General features: G+C 39.3%; 1 protein-coding gene across 7 annotated transcripts in view; it reads left to right on the top strand.

The window, feature by feature from the left end:
• Window positions 1–24,105, top strand: part of GIGYF2 (GRB10 interacting GYF protein 2) — a 108,339-nt gene that overhangs the window by 61,820 nt on the left and 22,414 nt on the right. For all 7 annotated transcript variants that reach the window (XM_039855632.1, XM_039855634.1, XM_039855631.1 and 4 more), the window contains 11 exons: window positions 2,575–2,754; window positions 6,127–6,344; window positions 6,436–6,598; window positions 6,681–6,869; window positions 9,826–10,022; window positions 11,010–11,169; window positions 16,915–17,081; window positions 19,822–19,913; window positions 20,949–21,056; window positions 22,064–22,164; window positions 23,834–23,934. In XM_039855632.1, coding sequence (XP_039711566.1) covers window positions 2,575–2,754; window positions 6,127–6,344; window positions 6,436–6,598; window positions 6,681–6,869; window positions 9,826–10,022; window positions 11,010–11,169; window positions 16,915–17,081; window positions 19,822–19,913; window positions 20,949–21,056; window positions 22,064–22,164; window positions 23,834–23,934 — 1,676 coding nt within the window. The remainder of the gene's footprint in view (window positions 1–2,574; window positions 2,755–6,126; window positions 6,345–6,435; window positions 6,599–6,680; window positions 6,870–9,825; window positions 10,023–11,009; window positions 11,170–16,914; window positions 17,082–19,821; window positions 19,914–20,948; window positions 21,057–22,063; window positions 22,165–23,833; window positions 23,935–24,105) is intronic.

Genomic DNA, 24,105 nt, shown 5'->3' with positions numbered 1-24,105 from the left:
GTATATACCTGGAATGTATCCACTTACTAGGAAAATGTTTAATCACAGAGAAAAGAAGTATTTGCTATCATAGATGAAAAGTAGATTACAAAATGGTAGATATACTGATTGCAATGACATAAAAATGTAATGTTATGTAAAAGCTAACTACAGATAGAGTTCTGTTTCTAGATTACTAGTATTTTTATTTTTAATACTTTTTTTTTTTAGAAAAAATTTTAATGACTAATTTTTGATGAGTTAAGCAATTTGCCATCATTGCTGTTTTGCTTCCTTTGGTACATTTATTACATTTTCAAAGGCATAATGTAAAAGTAGATGAAAATGAGTGGTTGGTTGACCTGCTCATCCGTCACATGACTATCACTGTGTTCCCGACTCGCTGCTCGGACCTGGCGCACACTACTGCGATTAAGTGACTCCTGGATCGAAAGCCATTTCTCATCACTTAATCAGTTTACACACATTAGGAATTTCTTTGTTTTAAATTTGTTCCTCTTTTGTAAATGTACTTACATTTTTCATCAAGTCATATAATAGATGTGGTGCTTTGTGAAATGAATTGTCCCATTTTAATTCTGAGCAGAGAGCCTGCAAGGTCTTCTAGACCATCTAACCTGAAGGCAGAGATATAGAGAATATGTCTATACTTGAATCTGTATCTTGGCACTTAGTGTGTAATAAATATTTGTTGAATGAGTCAGAGATTAACTTTTGAATCCTATCTATGCCATTTAAAAAAATAGCAGTGTGTGAATTTGGACAATTCTTCTGGGTTATTTTTGTGAACCTCAATATTCTCAGCTATAAAATGGGAAAAATAATTTCTAATACTGAGGCTTGTTATGAAGATTAAAATAGCTTAAATGAGTGTTTTTATTTATTAAGTCAGTTAAATGAGTGGCTGCATAACAAGTTACCCTGATACTTAGTGGCTGAAAACAGCAGACACTTATTATCTTAGTTTCTGTGGGCTAGGAAGGGGCACCTCAGGTAGGTGCTGCCCAGCGAGGTGGTTCCGGCCTGGGCCTCTCATGAGGCTTCAGTCACTGTGTCAGCCGGGACTGTGGTCATCCCGAGGCTCAGTCTACTTCCAGGCTCACTTGTGTGGCTCTTGGCAAGCCTCAGTTCTTTGCCATGTGGCAGCCGGAATCTCTGAGAGAGAGGATCTAAGATGGAAGCCAAAGTTGTTTTTAACTTAATAATGAGAGTGACATCTCATCACTTCTATTCTATTATTCTGTTTGTTAGGAACAAGTCAGTCCAGCCCATACCTCTGGTGAGGACTTCCACAAAGGCCAGAAGGCAGGGATCATCGGGAGCTGTGTGGGAGGCCATCTGCCATAATAAAAAAAGCAGACAGTGTTTTGCCTGGCAAATAATTGCACCCCCAACCCTTTTTCTAAGATAGCTTGTTCTTTAAAATAATCTTAACCCTTTAAGAATAATATCTGATAACAACGTAACAGCCATTCGGGCAAACAGGGTGTGGAATCTTAATGAGAAATGGGCTATAAGAGGATGACCAAAAAAATAACATTTCCTCATTTTCAGATGCCACGGTACAGTCTTTTCCCCACTTTTAGTATGGTTTAATGAAAAGAATTGAGGTTGTCATTGAGAGACTATAACTTTCATTGTTATAAACTGAGGACATCACTGTATGTTCTGGATTTTCAACTACTTTAATGTGAGATTTTATATAATCTTATGAATCATAAGCACATGTGAGATGGTGACTAAAGAATTTGCACAATTTTGAATGATCTTGTCCTTTGAAAGAACCAGTTTAGTTTACTTTGCATACCAGGCTGTCTTCTACCTTTAATAGAACTCCCGAGTTGCATCAGGTCAGACACGCCTTAGTTTTGAATTCTGTTCAGAAGCAATTTGTTGTATGCCTATAGTACTAGGTGCCTAGATTAATGAAAAATTATAGCTCGCAGTCTCTACTTTTAAGTTTATGATCTGTTTTGGAATAAAAGAAAGGTTGAAATTTACAGAGATCCTGTTTGGGCAGAGTCACCAGCAGAACTGATTAAGTTACATCATATAATTTAAAATATTGTATAACTTTTTAAGAAAGTACGTGCTGATAAGGAAGGATTGCCAAGATCCACTGTTAAGTGAAAATAGCAAGAGTACAGAACAACACATATAGCATTCTGAGGGTGGTGTTATGGAGTGGGAATGAGGGCTCTCTATATACATGATAAGTATATGTCATGTATAAGCCACAAACAGTTTTGGGAAGGCTTTATGAGAATTGTGGTGGTTACTTCTGGAGGATTGGACTGGGAGTTGTCTCGTGTATGGGGAAGGTTGATTCACTTTTCATTGCATGCTTTTTTTTTTTAGTGCGTATATTATTTTTGTTGAAAAAAATAATTGCCCAGTCGGTGAACATTCGGCTTTAAGAAATGAGTCTACTAATATATGCATAGACCCATACTTACTTTATTTACACCACCTGAATATTGAAATGGACACAGTTGCAGAAAAGCTTGATTTGAGCATTCAAGTTTATTTTCAAAATCGTTACTGGCCAATGCTCATGTTTCTATTTCTTTACAGGGAGACCAAATTTTGAGGAAGGTGGGCCAGCGTCAGTGGGGAGAAAGCATGAATTTATACGATCAGAGAGTGAAAATTGGCGTATTTTTAGAGAGGAACAAAATGGAGAAGATGAAGATGGAGGTTGGCGACTAGCTGGATCAAGAAGGGATGGAGAGAGATGGCGGCCTCATAGTCCTGGTGAGAATTCTGTTGAGGATTTGGTGGAAATTTTTGGTAATAATTGGAAAAGATAAACTGTTTTCTTTTTTAAAAAAGTGGAGTCATTATTTTTGTCATCAAATTCAGTCTTGTTACTACAAAAAAAATTCAACATAAAAATTTCCCACATCTATTTAGCTGATTAAAATGACTTCTTTTTCTGGGGCAAATAGTGTGGTTTAATGGGAAGCACCTGCCCTTAACTGCACAACTGAGAGAAGGTTTTATTTGGTTTTGTCTAACTCTAAATCTTTGAGTCTTTTTTCCAGCATGCTTTAAAACTTATAAATGTATAATTATTCACTCACTTAGGGACATGTGCTCCCCCTAAAAATTATTTTCCCCTGCATAAGAAAGGATTTATTCTTTCAGGTTTTTTTTTTTTTTTTGTCTTGGAAATGTGATTTACGCTTATTTGAGAAATAAGCTTAAACCCAGGTCAAAAACATAATCACAAGTTCATTCTTTTGTCCCTCAAACTTTAGATAAAGGAGAGAGAATAGTAGCGATTAGTGGTTTTGTAAGTTCTTCTGTTTGACTCTGAAGAATGCTTCAAACTGTTCTTCCCTGACATTAGATATGCTGGTAATTGAAGACACTGGTGCTTTGTGTCAAAGTTCATCTCCTGCCAAAGTGCTGATTCTATGCCTCATGGTAATCAGATGCCACTGTAGTTTGCATCGTGGGGTCATGCAGAACTGAAGTGTAAGACTGTACATGTCTTTCGAATTTCACATGCGCAATGTAATATTTTATCTATCGGTCGTATGCCAAGGCAGCTTACCTTTAATAGAGGAAATTATAATAATGTAAACTGTTTTCATTTACTTTTAAAAATCAAGTTATTAGCAAAACCACTAGCCTTGGCTCTGAGTAAACATGACAGGCATTCGGAGTGCTTAATGGCATTGTGGGTAGGTAGAAACTTAGTGACGTCAGTCCTTGGATAAAGTTATAATGCTTTTGCCCCAACTCCTATGACTGTCATTAGTGGGCATTGTTTACATCACAGTTATCTAGGCAGTTCTCCAAAATCCATGCCCTGGGCAACCAGATGTTATCATTTCCTTTAAGGCATCGTGGCATCTTGTGCTGAGCTTGCCTGTCAGCAGAGGGTTTGTAGACTGTGTTCCCAACAAGCGTTCAGTGCGAATGGACGGGGTCTGGGCTAAGAGGGAAGAAAAATTCCAGCTGATCAAAAACAAACAAGGTGAATGTTTTGGAAGATGAACAGTGTTTCTGAGCCGAAATGTCTGATGTTGATTCTATTAAAGGGAGTTGAACAAAATAAAACTTTAGTATTCCGCTGTCCCACCGAACATCCTCGACCAACAACTCAGATTTCGGATATATGTTGCCTTTTTCTTATCTTTTCTAAATCCTTCTTCCTAATATTTGACATTCATATCAGTTTTGTCATCAATCTGACAATTTCCCCCAAATTTTTATCTATGTAATTTTAAAAGATAGTTTGGGAGAATATAAAGATATATGGGGCTGAAAAAACACTGTAAATATGCATTTTAAAAAATGAATACTGTCTACTCTTTCAACCCAGCATATTAAAAATGGAGTCTGATTATATCAGTTGTTATGTTACTCAGCATTTCTTAGATTTTAGTTAATCTTTGATTAGAATTTGATTGAAATTTTAAATATAATGATTTTGACTTATTTTATCTTGTGAAAATAGTATCAAACTAGTTCTCATGTATGGTCTATAGAGCAGGAGTCAGGCTTAATAAGCTATAGATGTGCCTTATCTGCTGCATTTACTTTCATGAATAAATTTTTATTTGCTGTTGGTAAGACAACAAAATTATGGGATCTGTTTTTATTAAAGTAGAGCCCACAGCTGGATATGCATGGAGATGGGAGCATTAAGGACAGCTAGTATCCACTCTGGGAGCTGAACTTAGGACACTCAGTAAGAGGGAAACATGAGCCCAATGCCTAGAAGGCTAGATTCTATCATGGCGCGTACTTACGGGTGGCTTAGAAATGAGAGTAGTAGAATGAGTTCTCTGGAATTCAGCATTTGATTACGAATACTTATTTTGAGTATTGACTCGAGGTTTACATTTAAGGACTCTGGGTATAGAATTCCTTAGTTTTCACAGAAGGTAGTAAATAGTGTTTTGGTTTTGTAAGTAAAGGGTAGGGAATGGGAGATTGATGTTTCCCTACTTTTTTGGTGAGTGGATTATAAAATATTACCTGTTTTGGGCATTTTAACATTTTGCCCTTTGGTTTTCAGTTTGATTCTTAGATTGCTGGTTTTAGCAAATCGAACCTCAGTAGTAATGTTTCACTTTGGCCTAATTTCTTTGTATCTCCCACAGAGAAAGCAGTCAAGGAGAGAAAATTGTAATAGGTTAAAACCTGCCTCTCTTTTTAAGACTCTCTCAGACTCAGGTTTGTCATATTTTAACAAGTTTTCCTTTCATTTTTAGAAAAAAAGATTTTAACCTAGGATCTTTTATTCTTAGGCAGTCTTTCTGTTGGGTAGTGGATGTAATAAATGGTATGCTAGGGTGGATTTAGGAATGTCCCTGGGGGCGTTATACGGAAATAAAAACTCCCTACGGAGAGTTGAGAGCCGAGAGAACAGGAAGGGCCCGGAAAGAAGCGTTGAGGGTGTTGTTATTGTGGAAAAAGCAGTAGAGGATGCAGAACTGGACTCTGGTTCTGCTTTGCCATTTGCAAGTTACTTCTGCTGTCAAAATTTTTGTTTTTTAAACTATATAATTAGGATAAAATCTGTGACATTCGTCAGTGCTATAATTCCATGGCTTTTTGTTGGGAATCAGAATTACAAATAGGATGTTGGCACTAGTAAGTAGGCATGATGATCTCAATATTATGAGTTGACGTAGGAAGCTGGTCTTATCCTTAAAGAACGATATTTTCATGAGAGGGAAGAACATGCTTAAAGATGTGCCAGAGGGCAGGCAGGGACTTCAGTATGGAACCAGCCGGCGCTGTGTAAGCGGGCTGCGAGGGGCCGCCTGCGTGAGTGGCTCATCAGCGTTCAGTCAGATACCAAAAGCTTATTAAAAGTATATACTTCGAATAAAGTGTTCTTTAAAGTGATTCGTTTCAGATGTATCTTCAAAAGCTTTAAGAGTAACTTGCGGCTTGGTTCTTAATGAAGTTAACTGGTGTCACGTAGTGGTGCGATTCATATGCTGAGCTCTGAACTTCATGTAGTCTGCCTGATTTTCTCTTTAGTAGGTTGATCCATTTGAATTTGCTTCCAGTTGTAGTTTTCTCCTTTACTTCCAGTCCATGATTTTTTTCTTCGAGTACTGTCGTAAAACTTCTCTACGGTTTGTGTCCTCCTCCTCCCAGATGGTCCTCGTTCTGCAGGCTGGCGGGAACACATGGAACGACGGCGAAGGTTCGAGTTCGATTTTCGAGACCGGGATGATGAGCGGGGTTACCGCAGGGTGCGCTCTGGCAGTGGGAGCATAGACGATGACAGGGACAGCTTGCCCGAGTGGTGCCTAGAGGACGCGGAAGAAGAAATGGGCACATTCGACTCATCGGGAGCATTCCTCTCTCTAAAGGTAAGACGTTTGTTTTGAGTGTCATGACAGCCACTGACCTTCTACCAAATCCAAATATGCTGTTAACCTTTGGCTTTATTTTTTGCTACAGAAAGTACAGAAAGAGCCTATTCCCGAAGAGCAGGAGATGGACTTCCGGCCTGTAGAGGAAGGGGAGGAGTGCTCGGACTCTGAGGGTAGCCATAACGAAGAAGCCAAAGAACCCGATAAGACACATAAGAAAGAGGGAGAGAAGACAGATAGAATAGGAGTTGGTGAGGTGCAATTTTGTCTTCCCCTTTTTTTTTTATATCAAAGTTTCCTAAATCGTTAATTTAAGATTGCTTCATGTTACAGAAGCTAGTGAGGACACACCTCAAACCTTAACGTCATCTGCTAGACCAGGTACTCCTTCAGGTCATCAGCCTCAGGAAGCACCACCGTTTGAGAGGAAAGAGGAACCCAAAACTGAGCAAACGGAAAAAGCCGAAGAAGAGAGTCGGACAGAAAATAGTCTGTCAACCAAAGTGCCCAGCCGAGGGGACGGTACGTGTTTGTGGGAGTTGACAGCTCGATAGGATTCCACTGGGACCAGTGATCACTGACTGATTAGACAGGCTTCTCTCTGTGCCTTCTGGAACTACATCTCGTGGTGAATTATTAGAATAGATTGTTTTACTGGTAAACCTAGTCAAACACTGCTTCCCACACGTGTGCCCATTCCAGAATTCACCAAAACAAGTTGGAGGAAGTGAGGATGGAGCGCAAGGATCTCCTTTCCCAGGGAGTCGTGACACAGCCACCCTGCATCAGTCCAGCAGCTGGGTGTGTGATCCTCTGCAGGGGTTCGAGTCCCGTGTTAGGCAGGCACCTTCCTTTCATGTAAAGGCCGTGTGTGTCCGAGGCGACACACCAAAACGCCATTGTTCCAAAAGAGGCCAAAAAGACCATGGATGGATCTGTGGAAGTCCCATCACCGTTCCTGTAGAATAAGCTTAAAGTATATTTCCTCCAACATTGCCATGTTGATTTTAAATTCTCGTGTACCTTAGAAGGCATTATTAATGTTCATGTCCATGTTTCTTCTCATACATATTAAAAAATGACTCTAATGCCTGGTGTCGAAGGGTTAGGTGATTGATTCACCATAAAAATTCATACCCTCTAACGTGGCCGAGGAGACCTTGCGGGATCTGGCATCTGCCTCCTCCGTGTAGTTTCGGTGCCAGGCTCTTATGCTCCTTCGTACTCTCTTCACCAGCCGCAGAGCCTAACTGTGCCTGTTCCTCCCTTTGTGCCTTACACGTGCTGTTCTCTGTGCCTGAAACTCCCACCCCATGTTCCCAGGCTGGGTTAGTTATCTCGTTTCTTAAACTAACATAGCCATACAGTATTATAAAGACCTGTTTACCTTTTTGCTTGGATACAAGGATTTCATTTTAGTTTTTTATGTCTAGAACAAAGCCGAATGAATGAATTCAGCAAGTATTTGAATCTCTATATGTGAGGCGCACTGTGGGACTTGGGTACTTGGAGACCTGTTTTATTTGTGGTAGTCATTTTTCAGTTACGATGTGCCCCAAATTATTTGTGGTTCATTGTGTTGAATATACATGCCTGGGGCCTTACTCTAGGAGATTTTAGGATGGGGTCAAAAAAACGTGTTTTTTAAAAAAAACCCAAAACGTGTATTTTGAGAAAGCTTCAAAGATGTGCATTGAAGATGGAAACTCCAGATTTAGAGAAGAATAAAGCATATGCGCATCAGTAATCTAGGGCAAAAAAGGAACTATGCATTCACAGTTGGCAGACTCCTGGAATGCTTCGGGAAGCGAGTGTCTGAGTTTGTCCTGGAATACTGTGTAGAATTTGGAGGTAGGCGTAGCCGGATGAAATGGGAAAAGGCTTTCCAGTAGTAGGTATCAGTGGAAGCTAACGTGAAGAAGTGGGACTGATCCCGGTACGGGCAGGAATCATCTCCTGTTCTGAGTTAGGTGAAATATGAGGCATGAAAGGAGAATGGGGGGAAACGTGGTTGGAACGTGGATTTGACGTGTGAGGTAGGTTGTCGTGATGACAGATGGGCTGCAGTGTGACCTTGCTGGGCTCCTGAGCCGCCGTCATGTGGGGGGTCAGTGCACCAGTAAAGAGAGGTAATGGCAGATGAGATTTCAGTAGAAATTGGCAGGACATAGTCACTGATTGTATATCAGGGCAAAGAAGGAGGAACGAGTCAAAGATGGGTGAGGTGCCTCGGAGGATTATGGTGCCGTCAGTAGAGCGAGAGTGGAGGTTGAGGAGCACATTTGGGAGAGGAGAGAATAGATTCAGTTTAGAACATTGGTTCTGGGATGTTGATGAGAAACGAGGTGAACAGGGGCTCTAGCCAGGCAGGGAGAGTTTAGGGCCAGAGAGAGTGAAAAATTTGAAGTACATACTGGTTGGGAGTGAAAAGAAAAGTGGACTGAAAACAGAACGCTGGGTGATTCCAGATTTCAGAGGATTGGTAAAGAGGAGCCCAGGAGAAATCTTCAGAGGCAAGTAAAGAGGAGAGCGCAGGAAAACGGAGGAGGGAGAGCGCTTCCGGCTTGGCACGGGGCAGGGCCGATGCTAGTAAGAGATTGGATGAGGAGGGTGAGGAAAACAGTGGATTCGGGGACTTGAGGTCACTGCTTATCTTTGGGAGAGAAGCTTTGCTGGAGGGGTGGAGGTGGAGGTGACAGTGTAGCAGGCGTGGGCGTTGGGGAAGTGGAGACAGTTTGTATAGATTGTCTCTTTAAAAAGTTTGGCAAAGGCAGGCAAGACTGAGAGGAATAGGAATTTGGAGAAGCTGTCTGCAATAGAACAAACAGTTTCAAAGGGGAAACTGCAATTGTATCTAATTACTTCCAGCCCCCTTTCCTTCTCAAGAGCCTGCGTACTGAGTTTAGAAATAGGAACCAACACAGAACCTCTTTTGCAGTTTTTATTCTTGAGAACTTCCTGCATGGTACAGGTAGACTCCTCAAGTGTTTTTCGTTATCCTACAAAATATAATGTACTGAATTACATTATGACTTAAAATAGGTACTTATTCGAGATAATTGCAGATATTTTTAATACAGGTTTTAGTGATGAGATATGCCATCTTTGAGAAGATTCGCAGTGCTTCATTAACTGTCTTCACTATTTGGAGACATGATGTGTATAACGGAGTTAGACTGACTCAGTTCTCAAGAAGTAGACCTATAACTGTTGGGTAGATGCTCCAGTGACTCAGGTAGTCTTATGGGTACCTTTTACGCCTTACATTCTGTCATTCTGTGGAGGTACTTCTGTCATCCTAGGGAGCAGTACTACATTTCTCCGTAGGAAGTGGCAGCAGTCAGTATTCATGACACAGTGCAGTACGCACTTCCTTTGACCCCATTTAGCAGGCGGCCCAACTGCATAATGTACTTCCGTTTTTGAAGAGTCTCTATTGTAAAGGGTTTTCGTCTGTCTGCATTTTTTTCCCCTCTAGAAATGGTGCCTGACGTCCAGCAGCCCCTGTCACAGATCCCTTCAGACACAGCCTCTCCTCTCCTCATACTTCCCCCACCTGTCCCCAGTTCTGGTCCTGCCCTCCGGCCGGTTGGAACTCCAGTCGTGGGCGCTCCTGGTATGGGCGGTGTCTCCGCGGAGCCGGATGAGGAAGAGGGCCTCAAACATTTGGAGCAGGTAAAAGTCATGTTAATTCTTTTGTTCTCTCACACTGTCGTAAAAATTGAAAGCAGTTAAATGAGTATTCAAAAATGGAACTTCTGTGCACTAGGTTTTATGTACTGGAAAAATTGTTTGTATATCTAGTATTTATTTGTATGGGTAATTGTCTTTCCAGTCATTTCATGCTTATAAGTTTCTGCTATGTAGTAGTCATTATGTCAGGTTATTTTTGCTCTTCTGAGGTTGCCCTTAGCTGTTTGCTTTTCTTTTTTCTTTTTGGAGGTTAATGGAATGCCAGAAATGGCGAATGGAAGCAGCTGTGTATGGGCACTGAGTCGTCTGTATATTTTGCCTAAAGTGTTACAGGGAAAATAGTTAAACTCTCAGGATGTTAATTAACATCTTATTCATGTCTCTGTAGATTTCCCTAGATTGTATATAACGTTGTGTATGTGCAAAGTAAGTGATAGCTTGCTTTCTACAGAAGAAATTCTTTCCTTCCGGGCGGGGCGGTTGGTGGCAGGAACTGCTGAAGCGAGGGACAAGGGACGATGGACGACGTCTTAGTCAAAGTTGTAAAAGATTTTATTTGTAATTCTGTGAATTGAGCCATTCGTTCTATTAACACCCATTATTTGCAGGTTTATTTTATACAAATTAGGGTTGACCGGTGGCTTCTAAGTTTAAAAACTACTCGTATTAATGTGTTCATTAGAAGCCCGGGCTTTGGTCCATACCAGTTTGTGTTTTAATCTCAGTTCGGTTTGTTTCGTGGTTTGGAGACCCTGTGTGAGACGTGGCCTCTCTGAGCTTCGCTTTCCCCTTTGTCAGATGGAGATAGTACCTATTTCGTGGCATTGTTGGAAGAATTAAATTGTTGCCTGCCGTGTTCTTGCATAATGCCGTTAACAGATCAAGTAGTCCAAAAAAGGCAGGCACTTTTTTTTAAAGTGTTAATTTAAGATCATTTGTTTCACAATCCATTTGTTATTTTTCTTTTAGCAAGCTGAGAAGATGGTGGCTTATCTCCAAGACAGTGCACTCGATGATGAGAGACTGGCATCAAAACCGCAAGAGCACAGAGCCAAGGGAGTCTCCATTCCGTTGGTGCATGAAGCAATGCAGAAGTGGTATTATAAAGATCCTCAGGGAGAAATTCAAGGTAGGTCGTTCCGTTCTACTTTAAGTACAGAAGTGTCTGCCATTATCTCCAGATTCTGTAAGATGGTTATTTGATGTTAATTTGCATGATAGAAGAAGCAGTTGATGCTGCAGGCTTTCTTTATATACATAGATGGCGTTTTTATAGTCTCCCCCCATAGTACTTGATGATGTCAGTGTTGGGGGCGGGGAGAGTCTAATGAAAACAATTTGAATACAGGGCAGATTGTGATTGCTTAAGACCCCCTCAGTTCTGGCGTCCCAGCTGTAACCAGGCAAGTGAATTAATTACTTACCTGCTCTGCACTTTAGTCTCCTTACCATGAAAAGGTGATGGCAGCAATTTTGGAAGACCTTGCTTTAATGTTTCCCTAAAGTGGAGTTGATATCGTAAATGATAAAGAACTGTTAAAACTCTGAGGAGAGATAGTACCATATTATAAACTAATTACTTAAAAGATTTATATGGTGTATAAGTTAAATTAGAATGGAGAGAGAATGCTATAAAGGACATTTGATTCTTCATTTCTGCTTTTGAAGTCTTTGGTCATGACCTGAACACAGTCACCGGACTGTGTTAGTGTCAGTTTCGTGACAGTGTTTTACCAAGTGCACCCTGTGACCTCTCTCCTATGTGGTAACTCCCTACTTAGTCCCATTACCCTGCCTCGTCTTCAGAGCGTCTGTTGTTAACCCCGCACTGTATATGTTTGTTTATGATCTGTAGAATAGAAGGTACTTGAGAGCAGGGCTGTGTGCTTTAATTAAATTTACTTTGTGATAATTGATTGTTGCTTCACATGCAGCTATAAGAAATAATACAGAGATTCTATGTCCCTTCCCCCACCGATGACCTCTTGCAGAACTGCAGGACAGTATCACAACCAGGATGTTGACTTAGGTACAGTCAGGATTCAGAACCTTTCCATCTCAACGGGGGTGGGGGGAAGTGTTGGTTCTCTGATGGTGCCCTTTTAGAGCCACACCCTTGGCCCCTTCCCATCCACACCTCCTCCCCCCGCTGGACTCCCGGCAAGCACTAACCTAGTCTCCGTGTCCGTATTTTGTCATTTCAGGACTGGTTACATAAATAGAATCATAGAGTATGTAACCTTTTGGGGTTGGCTTTTTTCACAGCGTAATTCTCTGCAGATTCATCCAGGAGGTTGTTGCATATGTCAGTAGTTTGTCCATGGTGTGGATGTATCATAGTTTAACCTTTTACCCATGAAGGGCAGATGAGTTGTTCCAGATTTTGGCTATTATAATAAAGCTATTAAACATTCATGGATAGGTTTTTATATGAACATAAGTCTTCATTCCTCTGAGATGAATGTTCCAGAGTGCAATTGCTGGGTTGCATGGTGATTACATGTTTAGTTTTTTAAAGAAATGGTGAAATGAAACTGGTTTCCAGAGGGGCTGTGCCATGTTGTATTCCCACCAGCAATCCGTGAGTGATGCTGTCTTCTACATCCTTGGCAGTTTTTGGTGACGTTGCTATTTTTAATTTTAGCCATTCTGATAAGTACTGTATGGTGATAACTGATTCAGTTTTTAATTTGCATTTCCCTAGTGACTAAAGGTGTTGGACATCTTTTATGTGCCTATCGGCTATTGACCCTCTTCAGTGAAATGTCTCTTCATGTTTTTTGCCCGTGTTCTAATTGGATTGTTTGCTTTTTGTACTTTTGAGTTTTGAGAGTTCTTTATATAGTCTAGATGCTAGTTCTTTGTTAGATGTATAATTTGAAAATATTTTCTCCTGGTCTGTATCTTTTTATGCTCTTAACAAAGCACAGGGCAAAAGGTTTAAATTTTAATGAAGCCCAGTTGATCAACTTTTTTTCTATTATGGATTGTGCTTTTGGTATTAAGTCTTAAGAACTCTCTGCCTAGCTTCAGAGCTCAAAGATTTTTTTCCTATGTTTTCTCCTTCCCAAATTTATAGTTTCGTGTTTTGTATTTAAGTCTGTGATCCATTTTTGCTTAGTTTTTGTATAAGGCATAGGACTTAGGTGAATTGAAGGTTTACTTTTGCCTGTGGATGTCCAGTTGCTCTGGGACCTTTTGTTGAAAGGCTGTTTCTCCTTCCTTGAATTGCTGTTGCACCTTTGTCAAAATTCAGTGGAGTGTATTTGTGTTGGTCAGTTTCTGGGTTCATTGGTCCCTGTGCACTGATCGTTGTGTCCCTCCACTAACACCACAGTCTTGATTGCTGTAGCTATAGAAGTCTTGAAATTGGGTTGACTGATTCCTCCCAGTTTGTTTTTCTTCTCAAAATAGTTTTTAGCTTTTCTATTCTAGTCCCTTTGCCTTTCCATAGAAATTTTAGAATAATATTGCCTATATTTACTAAAAATCTTGCTGAGATTTTAACAGGAATTGTATTAAACCTCCATCTTTACCACGTTGAGCCTTCCAGTCTGTGGGCGTGGTGTGCCTCTCAGTTTGTTTGTTTATTTTTTTTCCTTCCTTCCTTCCTTCCCTCCCTCCCTCCCTCCCTGCCTCCCTCCCTCCCTCCCTCCCTTTTTGTTTAGACATTTGATTTCTTTCATCAACTCTGTGTAGTTTTCAGCATAGACTCTCTACATGTTTTACTAGATTTACACCTAAGTATTTGTTTTTGAGCAACTGTAAATTTATTATATTTCAATATCTATGTGTTCACTATTAGATCAAATTAAATTTTGGATATTTACTCTGTGACCTTGCTGAGCTAATTTATTAGTTCTAGTAGTTAATTTTTATTGTTAACTTCCATAGGATTTTCTACGTAGACATTATTTGTTATCTGCAAATAAGGGCAGTTTTATTTTTGTTGCCTTATTGTGTATTCATTCCAACATTATGTTGAATAAGAGGGGTAAGAGCAGACATACTTGTCTTGTTTTTCCTGTGTTCCTGTCTTGGGAACATATTCATTCTTCAATAACTAAGTGGAATGTTAGTTGCTGGATTGTCATAGATGCTGTTTATCAAATTGAAGTACCCTGTTTTTTGAGAGTTTTTAACATAATTGGGTATTGAATTTTGTCAGATGCTTTTTCTACATCTGTTGATATGATCATATGATTTTTCTTTTTAGACAGTTAATATGGTAGATTACATGGATTGGTATTTGAATATTGAACCAGCTTTGCATCCTTGGAATAAATTCCATTTGGTCATGACGTATACTCTTTTTATGTATTGCTGCATCTTATTGGGTAATAGTCATTCATGGTTTTTCGATCTGTGTTCATAGGGATGTTGTTTTGTAGTGGTTGTTTTTTCTTTGTTTTTTGTTTTTTTTTTAGCTCTCATTTTGTGGTTTTGGTAGCAGGGAAATATCAGGTTCATAAAGGGAACTGGGAATTATTTTTTCCCCTTCTGTTTTCTGGGAAAGATTGTTTAGAATTGGTGTTAATTCTTTAAACGTTTGGTAGAATTCTCCAGGGAAACCATCTGGAGAGTTCTTTTATGGGAATTTAAAAATCACAAATTCAATTTCCTTAGTAGTTATAGAGATATTTAAATTATCTGTTTAATATGGGAGAATTGCAGTAGTCTGTGTTTTTTGACAAATTGGTTCTTTTCATCTAAGATGTCAGGTTTTGTGTGTGTGTAGAGTATTTCCTTATTATTCCTTTATCTTTTTGATAGTAGTATTATCTTTTTGACACCTGCAGGTTCTGTAGTGCTAGCCTGTCTTCTGTTTCATTCCTGATACTGGTAATTTGATTCGTTCCCTTTTTCTCTTTGTCAGTCTTGCTAAAGATTTGTGTATTTTACTGATCTTTTCAAAGAATCAGCTTTGTTTCATTGATTTTTTTCACCATTTTTCTTTTCAATTTTATTGATTTTTGCTCTTTATTACTTATTTCTTTCCACATCTTAGAGTTTGTTTTGTACTTTTTCTAAGCTTTTGAAGTGGCAGCCTGTACTATTGATTTAAGGCTTTTCCTCTTTTCTGATGTAAGCATTTAATACTATAAATTTGTCTCTCAGCACTTCTTTAACTGCATACCACGCTATTTAATATACATATTTTCACTCAGTTCAGTGTTTGTTTGTTTGTTTGTTTGTTTGTTTGTTTTAATTTCCCTTGAGACTGCCACTTTTACCCATGGTTTATTTAGAAGTGTGTTGTTTAGTTTCCAAGTGTTTGGAGATTTTCCTGTTATCTTTCTGTGTATGATTTCTGGTTTGATTCTCTTGTAGTTGAAGAACAACATATATAATTTCAGTTTTTAAAAACGTATCGAGATTTATTTATGTCTCAACATATGGTCTATTTTGCTATGTGTTCTGTGGGTACTTGAATGTGTATTTTGCTATCTTTGGAGTATTCTGTAAATGTCAGTTCTGTTAATGTCTTGTTGGTTGATGATGATGAGTTTTCTAATCTTACCGATTTTTTTGTCTAGTTCTATCAGTCGTGGAGAGAGGGCTGTTGAAGCCTTCAACTGTAATTGTGAATTTTTCTGTTTATCTTTCAGCTACCAGATTTTGCTTCACTTATTTTGTAGCATTTTTTTGGTGCTTATACTTTTACAATTGATGTGTCTCCTTGGTGTTAACCCGTTATTATTATGTAATGTTCCTGTCTCTATAATTTTCTTTGCTCTGAAGTCTACTGTATTGAATACTAATATATAGCCACTCCAGTTTTCTTTTGGTTAATGTTTGCATGATACATCTTTTTGTATCCTTTTACCTTCAACCTGCCTAAATTGTTATATTTGAAATACTTCCTTGTAGACAGCATATAATTGGATCCTGTTTTTAGTTGTGTATATTGGGTCATGTTTCTTGTTGCTGATTCTTCGGCTCCAAATCTGGGATATGTGAGGTAAAATGCAAACCCAGGGAATTCACCAGCATGTGGTTCCTCAAACACCAAGGCCCCTGGTCAGTCTGCTTTCTTCTCTCCACCTTTCAGTGTCCTCTTTTATTTGTTTTATATATAACGTTCAGGGCTTTTAGTTGTATTTAGCAGGAGGAGCAGGAAAAGCACATCTGCTCCATCTTCCCTGAAGTAGAAGATCTAGGACTTGGTTTTGTTTTGTGCTGTGTTCTCACTGCCTGGACTCATAATTGGTGTTCAGTAGATGTTTGCTGAGTGAATGAATGAATGATTACTGAGCAGATTGTATTCGTTAATTTTTTTGTATAAAATATTTGATTATTTCTTATTGTAAAACATCTAGAGAATGTTAGTTTTTGTTTCCCTTATCAAGGCCAGATTTAGTCTTACCCAGGTAAATAAATTATAATTATCTTAATATAATTGATTATTGTTTATATTTTGCCTAACTTTCAATAATCTCTGGCAGAAAATGAAAATCAGAGGAGAGCATATTCAGCCCTGCATGTTTATATTCTACATGCCTAAGTGATACAAAGCCTAACAGATAACTAACTCTTTTCAGTTTTATTTATATACTTCCTGACAAATGAATTGTAAATATTGAGTGAGATGGAGATAATTATGCTTTTTAAAATAATTAAAGCACTGCTGAGAATTTGGGACTTATAGACGTATTTAAAATTGTTTCTGTTTTAAAATTGTTTCTGTTTTATTAGTTTAGAATCCTGTTCTCTACTTTTGGAGATGAATTAAATTATCTTAAAAATTATTTGACAGGTGCCACCTGAAACAGGTTGTTACCTCTGGATGAGGATCAAACCCAGAAAATATTTTTTTCCTCTTTAGTCTGAAAGGATTCTCATTGCTCTTCTGTTTTACTTGGTGTTATTATAGGTCCCTTCAATAATCAGGAGATGGCAGAATGGTTTCAGGCGGGCTATTTTACTATGTCTTTATTGGTGAAAAGAGCATGTGATGAAAGCTTCCAGCCTCTTGGTGATATCATGAAAATGTGGGGAAGGGTTCCCTTCTCTCCCGGTCCAGCTCCCCCTCCTCATATGGTAAGTACCTTACAGTTCACCCAGAACACACAGTAAACACAGAAGCATCTGCTTCTCTTCGTAAACACAACCCAGATGTTACGTCTAATGAGGAAGAAACTGGTTTTTCTAAAGTAATTGAAATGGCAATGGGAAGTCTGAGCCTGCCTACCTGCATGATCGCATTCTGCACACTCTCTCTCTCTCTCTCTCTCTCTCCCCCCACCCCCTATTTCAGCTCTCTCCCCCTGCCCCTCAAAAGAAATAAAACCCTTCTGTAGCGCTCCAGCAGGTGCAGGATGAAGAACCACATCTTACCCTGGCCCACCTACCACGTCCTGCGTGTCTGGCTCCTCACCTTTCTAAGTTCGTTTCAGGACCTATACCTAACCTGCTGTCCTCAGCACATTTGACTGCTCAGAGTTCCTTGTTGCCTCTGGTTAGAATGCACATACTACCAGTATAAAAGGCCAGTGCTTTGGAAGAGTTTGAAGACTTGTTCTTTTTTTAATATTAGCTGCTAATTATTTAGCTAAAAAATGGATCATGGGTATCCCTGCCCCGTGCATGACACTGGAGAACCGTGAAACGGGAACTGTCCTCCTTTGCAGCTGCTCCCGAGCCTCTCCCTGTAGAGTTCCTTTTGGGGGCTTCGAGTCTGGGCCTTCTCCTTCTGAAGGTGGCCGTGTCTGGTGCTGGCCGTAGCCCGGGGCAGCCATAGTCAAAACCGCTTGCATGGGCACCACCACTGACTGAGTTGTCAGCTGTACATGGAGGGCCCATGCCGGGCCTTGTGTTGGTTCTTAAGAGGTGCAGGTGAATGAGACACAACCCCTGTAGGGAAGGGAGTTAGTTCATAGGTGAGATGACCGTGGCCCGTAGTAAAAAAAAAAAAAAGTTAATTTTCCATCATCTCTGTGTGTGTGTATGTGTTAAAAAAGTTTCACAAAATAATTTGTGCCATGCACATATTTTCTGTTTTATTTCTTAATTCACTGGCGGGTTAAGACCTCCTATAGTTTGGAGAGCAGTGAAGATTCCTAGGCAAGGGGAATTATTTCCGATATTTCTGTTGTAAATTTAAAGAAAAATTATACTGTGTACTATTGGATATAAATTTAACTTATATACCAAATTTGAGCTTTATTTCCCTTTTCTGAAATTAAAATGGGTTTTTAATCTTGCATATTTCAGAGCTGAAAGGTCATTACTTGGAGCGTGACCGACATCCATTTCTGACTTCCCATTACAAGGCTGAGTCTCAGTCAGACTCGCCTAAGGGGAAACCATGGGAAACTGCTTCCTATCAGCTGTTGCCTTTGCCCTAAATTTCACTGATAAGAGACTTCACCTTGATAATGAATATACCTTGAAGCCTAGGTTTTCATGTTGAAATTTTAGATTAACTTAGCATAGCTTCTCTCTAGCTCTCATATTTAATGGGGAAAGAAAACATGTCCTCCCTGAATTGCAAATGTTTTTATTCCAAACTATAATCCGTGTACAATGAAGATATGAGCTACACTAATGATGTGTGTGAGTTCAGCTGTGTCACCCTTACATTTTTACATTCGTCCCTGTTATCCACGGGAGATAACATTTCAGGGCTCCCAGTGGATTCCTGAAATAGCAGATAGTACCAAACCCTATATATACTATGTTTTTTCTTATACATACATACTTATGGTAAAGTTTAATTTATAAATTAGGTACAGTAAGAGAATAACAACAGTAACTAATAAAATGTAACAGTTATAAGAATATACTGTAATAAGTTATGTGAATGTGGTATTCCCCCCCTCCCCCCACAATGTTCCCCAACTGATCTGATGACCAGACAGCTACTAGGTGACTTAAGTGGCAGGTAGGTCTGCAGCATGGGTTCACTGGGCACAGAAATGGTTCCTGCCCCAGGTGGCTGGACTGATGCGGCGTGATATTTCATCCTGCTGCTTAGAACGGAGCGCAATTTAAAACTGTTTCTGGAATTTTTTTTAGTTACTCTTTTGATCCAGGTAACTGAAACCTCAAAGTGAAACCATGGGTTGGGGGCTTTATTGCATTTCTATCATCTTACACTTCACATTTCATTCTTTTCCCCACTTTTAGCTTTTAGAAATTTAAATTTTTGCTGTGTTATTTGAAATATAAGTTAAAAAACAGAGTTTTACTAGTTTATTTTTTCCAACTTATGATTAATAATAGCAACAGAAAAAGCTAACTTTGGAGTAGAGAGTTTTAGTTTTCACAGCTTTTTGATATTAATTTAAAATTTCTCATCATCTTAAGAAGGCATATACTGGCTCCCAGTATTCCTTATGTGCCATTATAAAATTTCTACCATAACATTTCCTTTAACCTTTGGATAATTTTATTTTTTAGTTTGTCCCATTTCTGTAATTCCTACATGCCCTCCAAACTTATCAATTACTTTTAAGATTGGGATAATTATACCTTTTTTAGTTGCAGTAGTAACTGGAGTTCAGTGCGGCATTCAGCTTCAAGGGCAGGAGGGGAGAGCACTGAAATGAGGACCCGAACCATCACTTATATAATGTGGACTCCACCTTCTTCCACTAGACGGCACTGTTTAGTTCTGAAAGATGCCTGAATTTTTATAGTTAAGCATTTTGGGCATAAAGGTGGAGTGGGAAGTGAAAGTCAGAGATTAATTTTGCTTTCAGGTGTATGTACTAAGTGACTTTGAGGCTCTTTGCAATTTATTCAGTAGTATTTCTTCCCTCCATCCCTTCACTCCCAGGGAGAGTTGGACCAGGAACGACTGACCAGGCAGCAGGAACTCACGGCCTTGTACCAGATGCAACACCTCCAGTACCAGCAGTTCTTAATACAGTAAGAGCAGTCATGTCACAGGGCGGACTGCAGCACCAAAGGGGCCTTGAGACAGACTCTGCTCACAAGTTCCACACAGCAGAAAACTAGAAGTTTATAGGATATTTCAGTCACCCAACTACTGGCATATTACCACTTACATTCTCAGTTTGATCTTTTCTTCTTAAATACCAGAAGTTTGCAGAAGATGACACATAACTATAATTTTGCAAGCTCTTTAGCTCCTAAAGCAAGAGTCAACACACATTTTAAGGACTAAGTGCCTCCTAAATGGCTCAACTTGGAGTGCCGCAGAGAAAAAATGTAGACGAGAGAACAAGAAAGAAGTAAAAGTTTATGCTGTTAGCAGTGGTGTGGGATGACGGCAGAAGCACCTAGGTTGTGTGTGCCTTTGTAGGAGAAGTGAGATTGGCTGTCGTCTCGTGCGAGGCTGGCTGCCTGCCTGCTACCTGTTTTTATGAGCAGTTTGGTCGGCACACGGCCACGCGCATTTGTTTGTGTGTTGTCTGTGGCTGCTCTTGCACAATCGTGGCAGAATTGAGTAGTTGCGTATGGTCTGCAGAGCCAAAAATATTTACCGTCTGGCTCTTTACAGAAAAAAATTGTCTACTTCTGATCTAGTGAAAAAAATCTTACCTAAAATTTTCCAAGCTGAAATATAAATTCGAGAATTTTTATACAAGTAATTTTATTTTTGCAAAGGGTGCTTCATGTGGAAATAGCTATTTGGATCTGTTTTAATTTTAACTTGTTTTCTGACAAAAAGCTATCGTCTGGAGAGAATTTGCCAATTTTTGACATTTTGTGATTTTTTGCTGTCTTCTTTCAGAAGTATGTCATCTGTAAGTTCAGTTCTTTCTAGAGTGAAGTATAGAATTTTCTGCGTAACTATTAATATGAAGAATTATAAAAATAGATTGGATAGCTATTTCTGGTGGTGTTTTGGGGTCGGGGGGTGGACTGGAATGTGTCTTTCATTGTCTAATGTGAACTAAATATGAATAGAAAGGTCACACTTTATTTTACGTTTTGAAGGCAACAGTACGCGCAGGTTTTGGCTCAGCAACAGAAAGCAGCCCTGTCTTCCCAGCAGCAGCAGCAGCTGGCGCTTCTTCTCCAGCAGTTCCAGGCCCTGAAGATGAGGTTGGTGGTCATTCCATGATGTGTCACTGTGTGTGTGTGTGTGAGAGAGAGAGAGAGAGAGAGAGAGGAAAGGAAATACTGTATGTATGAACTCTGGTATCAAAATACCCACACACAACAGAAAACCCGTGTGTGTGAAAAAACAAGATAGTTTTTAAAAATAATTGAGCTGGAGGTAAAGCATTTACTTGCTCATTTTTCTCAGAGAATAAATTTGGAGTGATAACTGAAGAATAAATAACACTTGAGAAGCAATGTAGTATTATGGAACAGCAACCAAAAGTTGTAGTCTAGAAGTTTAACCTCATTTTTGCCTGTGATATCCTGAGAAAGATTTTAACAACGCCACACGGGGTTATAATTTTTCAGAACCCAAAAGCTGTTAAGGTAGGTGAAAGAAAAAGGAAATTATGCTAGAACTCTTAGATTTCTGCTGTTTCAGATTATCATTCAGGTTGCTGTTTGTTTTGTCTTCTGCAAAGGTATCAGTCACTGCTCTTCAAAGCCTTACTGTCCCATTTAACTGGAACCTCTTACAATTCTCTTTTGAGCCATAACCCATCCTGTGAGGTAGGCAAGTTAGGTGGTAAGGTCTCCATATTATAGATGGGCAAACCCGGACTGTGAGAGGCTGAAGAACTTAGTTGTCACAACACACAGAAAACTTCAGAGACAGAACTAAATGCAGACCTTCTGACTTACAGTCTATGGGTCTTTTCATTATTAGTGCCTCTGTGATTTATTGAGATATTCTGGATTTTTTAAGATGGTAATTATATGCATTATTTGGGAATCTGTGTTTGCTATTACTTTGAGGAGTCCAGACGTCTGATTATTGTGCCTCTATCTTTGTTCCTGTCTTAAATGCTTTAGTAGTGTTACGTTTTAGTTAAAACAATGTAGGCGTTTTCTGGCCAAATAGCCTGTAAAACCTACAGATAATGTAGAATTCTTTTTATTTTTGCAAATGATAAGAACAGTTAATTTTTTTTATTTCCCTTTTGCAGAATAGCTGATCAAAACGTCATTTCCTCAGTGACAAGGTCTGTGTCAGTGCCAGATACTGGGTCTATCTGGGAGCCTCAGCCAACAGCCTCACAGCCTCCAGGTAAAAACTTAGATTGGCCTTTAGCATAGCTCCAAGGATTAAGACTCATATGACTTTAAAATTCAGTTTTTAAAAAATACATCAACTTTTTTTTAACCTGTTTTGTATTGAATATTAACAAGTTCTAATTTTTAATAGACCCCAGCAAAAGATTGAAAGTGTTAAAAATACTGTTAAAGATTTGCTAGAAATTATTTAGTAGGTAAATTTCTTGAATTTGAGCCAGCCTCTTTTTTATGTTGCTCTAATCAGTGTGGGAAAGTCTTTTAAATTGTTTCAATCTCTTCTGCCATAGTAAAAAACAGCATAAGTAGAAACATAAGTTATGATCTCTTCTTCTGAGTCAAGGGTAGATAAATAGCTTAACACTGCGGGTACCCAAAAATATTGGGAAGAGAAAAAAGCATGCTTTGAAGCAAACATCTTACTTTGTTCTCTGATCTTTTAGCATCAAATTAGGAAATTTGGGGCTGGGATTTTTTAAAAATCTTGGTGTTGGTGGAACACTTAGGTTTCTTAAGGTCTGATACGTGCAGAGGCAGGTTGTTGGAACCATGAATAGTCCTTATAGCAGGTTATGTGTGTGTTGAAAATTCTTGGGTACCATGGGCATTGATGGATTCTTCTTAGCCCTGTTGAGCTATTCAGGCCATAGTTCTCTTGCTAACATTGACCCTGGGGATTATGGCAGGGGAAGGACTGATTATTCTCCCTCACCACCTTCTTATATTGTATGTACCTTATTTTTCCTTGGTAGTCATTTATAGTTAGGATGTTAAAATATTCTCCAGTTTTGGGGAAACTGTAAGTACTTTATGGAACAATTTATTTCTTTGGGTGTGACGCAATCAAGGTCCTTGACAAATATTGTCCAGTTTTATCTAGACGATAATTTATAATCCATAAATAGACTATAATAGGAGTGTAGGAAATAGAGAATGCTGAAAAGTGGTGTCATTGCTGGCAATAGGAAAACAGACTTAGAAGGCTTTTTCTGTTTGTTTACTTCCACATCTGACCCTGCGCTGCCTTTTAGGTCAGGAGGACCCCGTGTCATTTGTGAGACCTGCCCAGCCTTTCTAGAGGACTCCTTAGCTCCAGCTCTGCCTCTTTATCTCTCTTTCTCTTTTTTTCTCTTTTATTAAAGTGAAATTCATGTAACACAGTAACCATTTTTAAATGAACAATTAAGGGGCATTTAATACATTCACAGTATGCTGCCACCACTTAGTTTTCTCTGGTTCCACAGCTGTACCTCTCGTAGCTCCGTTCTCCACTTGGTGTGCAGTGAGAGGCAGCATGACTGTTGGAAATACCATGGGGTTTGGGATCCGATACACTAGGGTTGAAATCCTAGCATGGCCATGTGCTTGCCCTGTGTCCCTCAGAATGTTACAGAACTGCCTGACCCTCAGCTTGTTCATTTGTAAAAATGGGGGATGTAAACAGATATCTTACAGGGGTTTTCGAAGACGAAATTAATTCCTCAATAAACGCCTGGTACTACTTACTTTCCTCTAGATGTGTTGAAGGAAGTCGATATAAACTAGAGCCAGTGGACAGTATAGTCTGCTTCAAACAGATATGGATGCTGGAGCTTATTCAGAGACTCAGAGACAGGTTTTCACGTTATGCTGATGGGTATGTGACTGTGTGCGTTGTCTTACAGTTTGGGAAGGCGGTAGTGTCTGGGATCTGCCCCTTGACACGGCGACTCCGGGACCTGCCCTTGAACAGCTGCAGCAGATGGAGAAGGCCAAAGCTGCAAAGGTCTGAAACTCATTTTCCTCAGCAGGGCATCCCTTCCAGCTGCAGGGTGCAGACATTTGTTTATTAATGTCTCTATCTCTAGCTAGCTATGCTTTTTTTCCATTAGTTTACTGCTACTTAGCTGGTATAAGCACATTCATATTCTGTGAATACGTATCCTCAAAAAGACCT

The sequence above is a fragment of the Pteropus medius genome, unplaced genomic scaffold (assembly GCF_902729225.1).
Source record: "Pteropus medius unplaced genomic scaffold, Ma_sr-lr_union100, whole genome shotgun sequence".
NCBI lineage: Eukaryota > Metazoa > Chordata > Mammalia > Chiroptera > Pteropodidae > Pteropus > Pteropus medius.
This window is presented reverse-complemented; position numbering and strand designations above follow the sequence as displayed.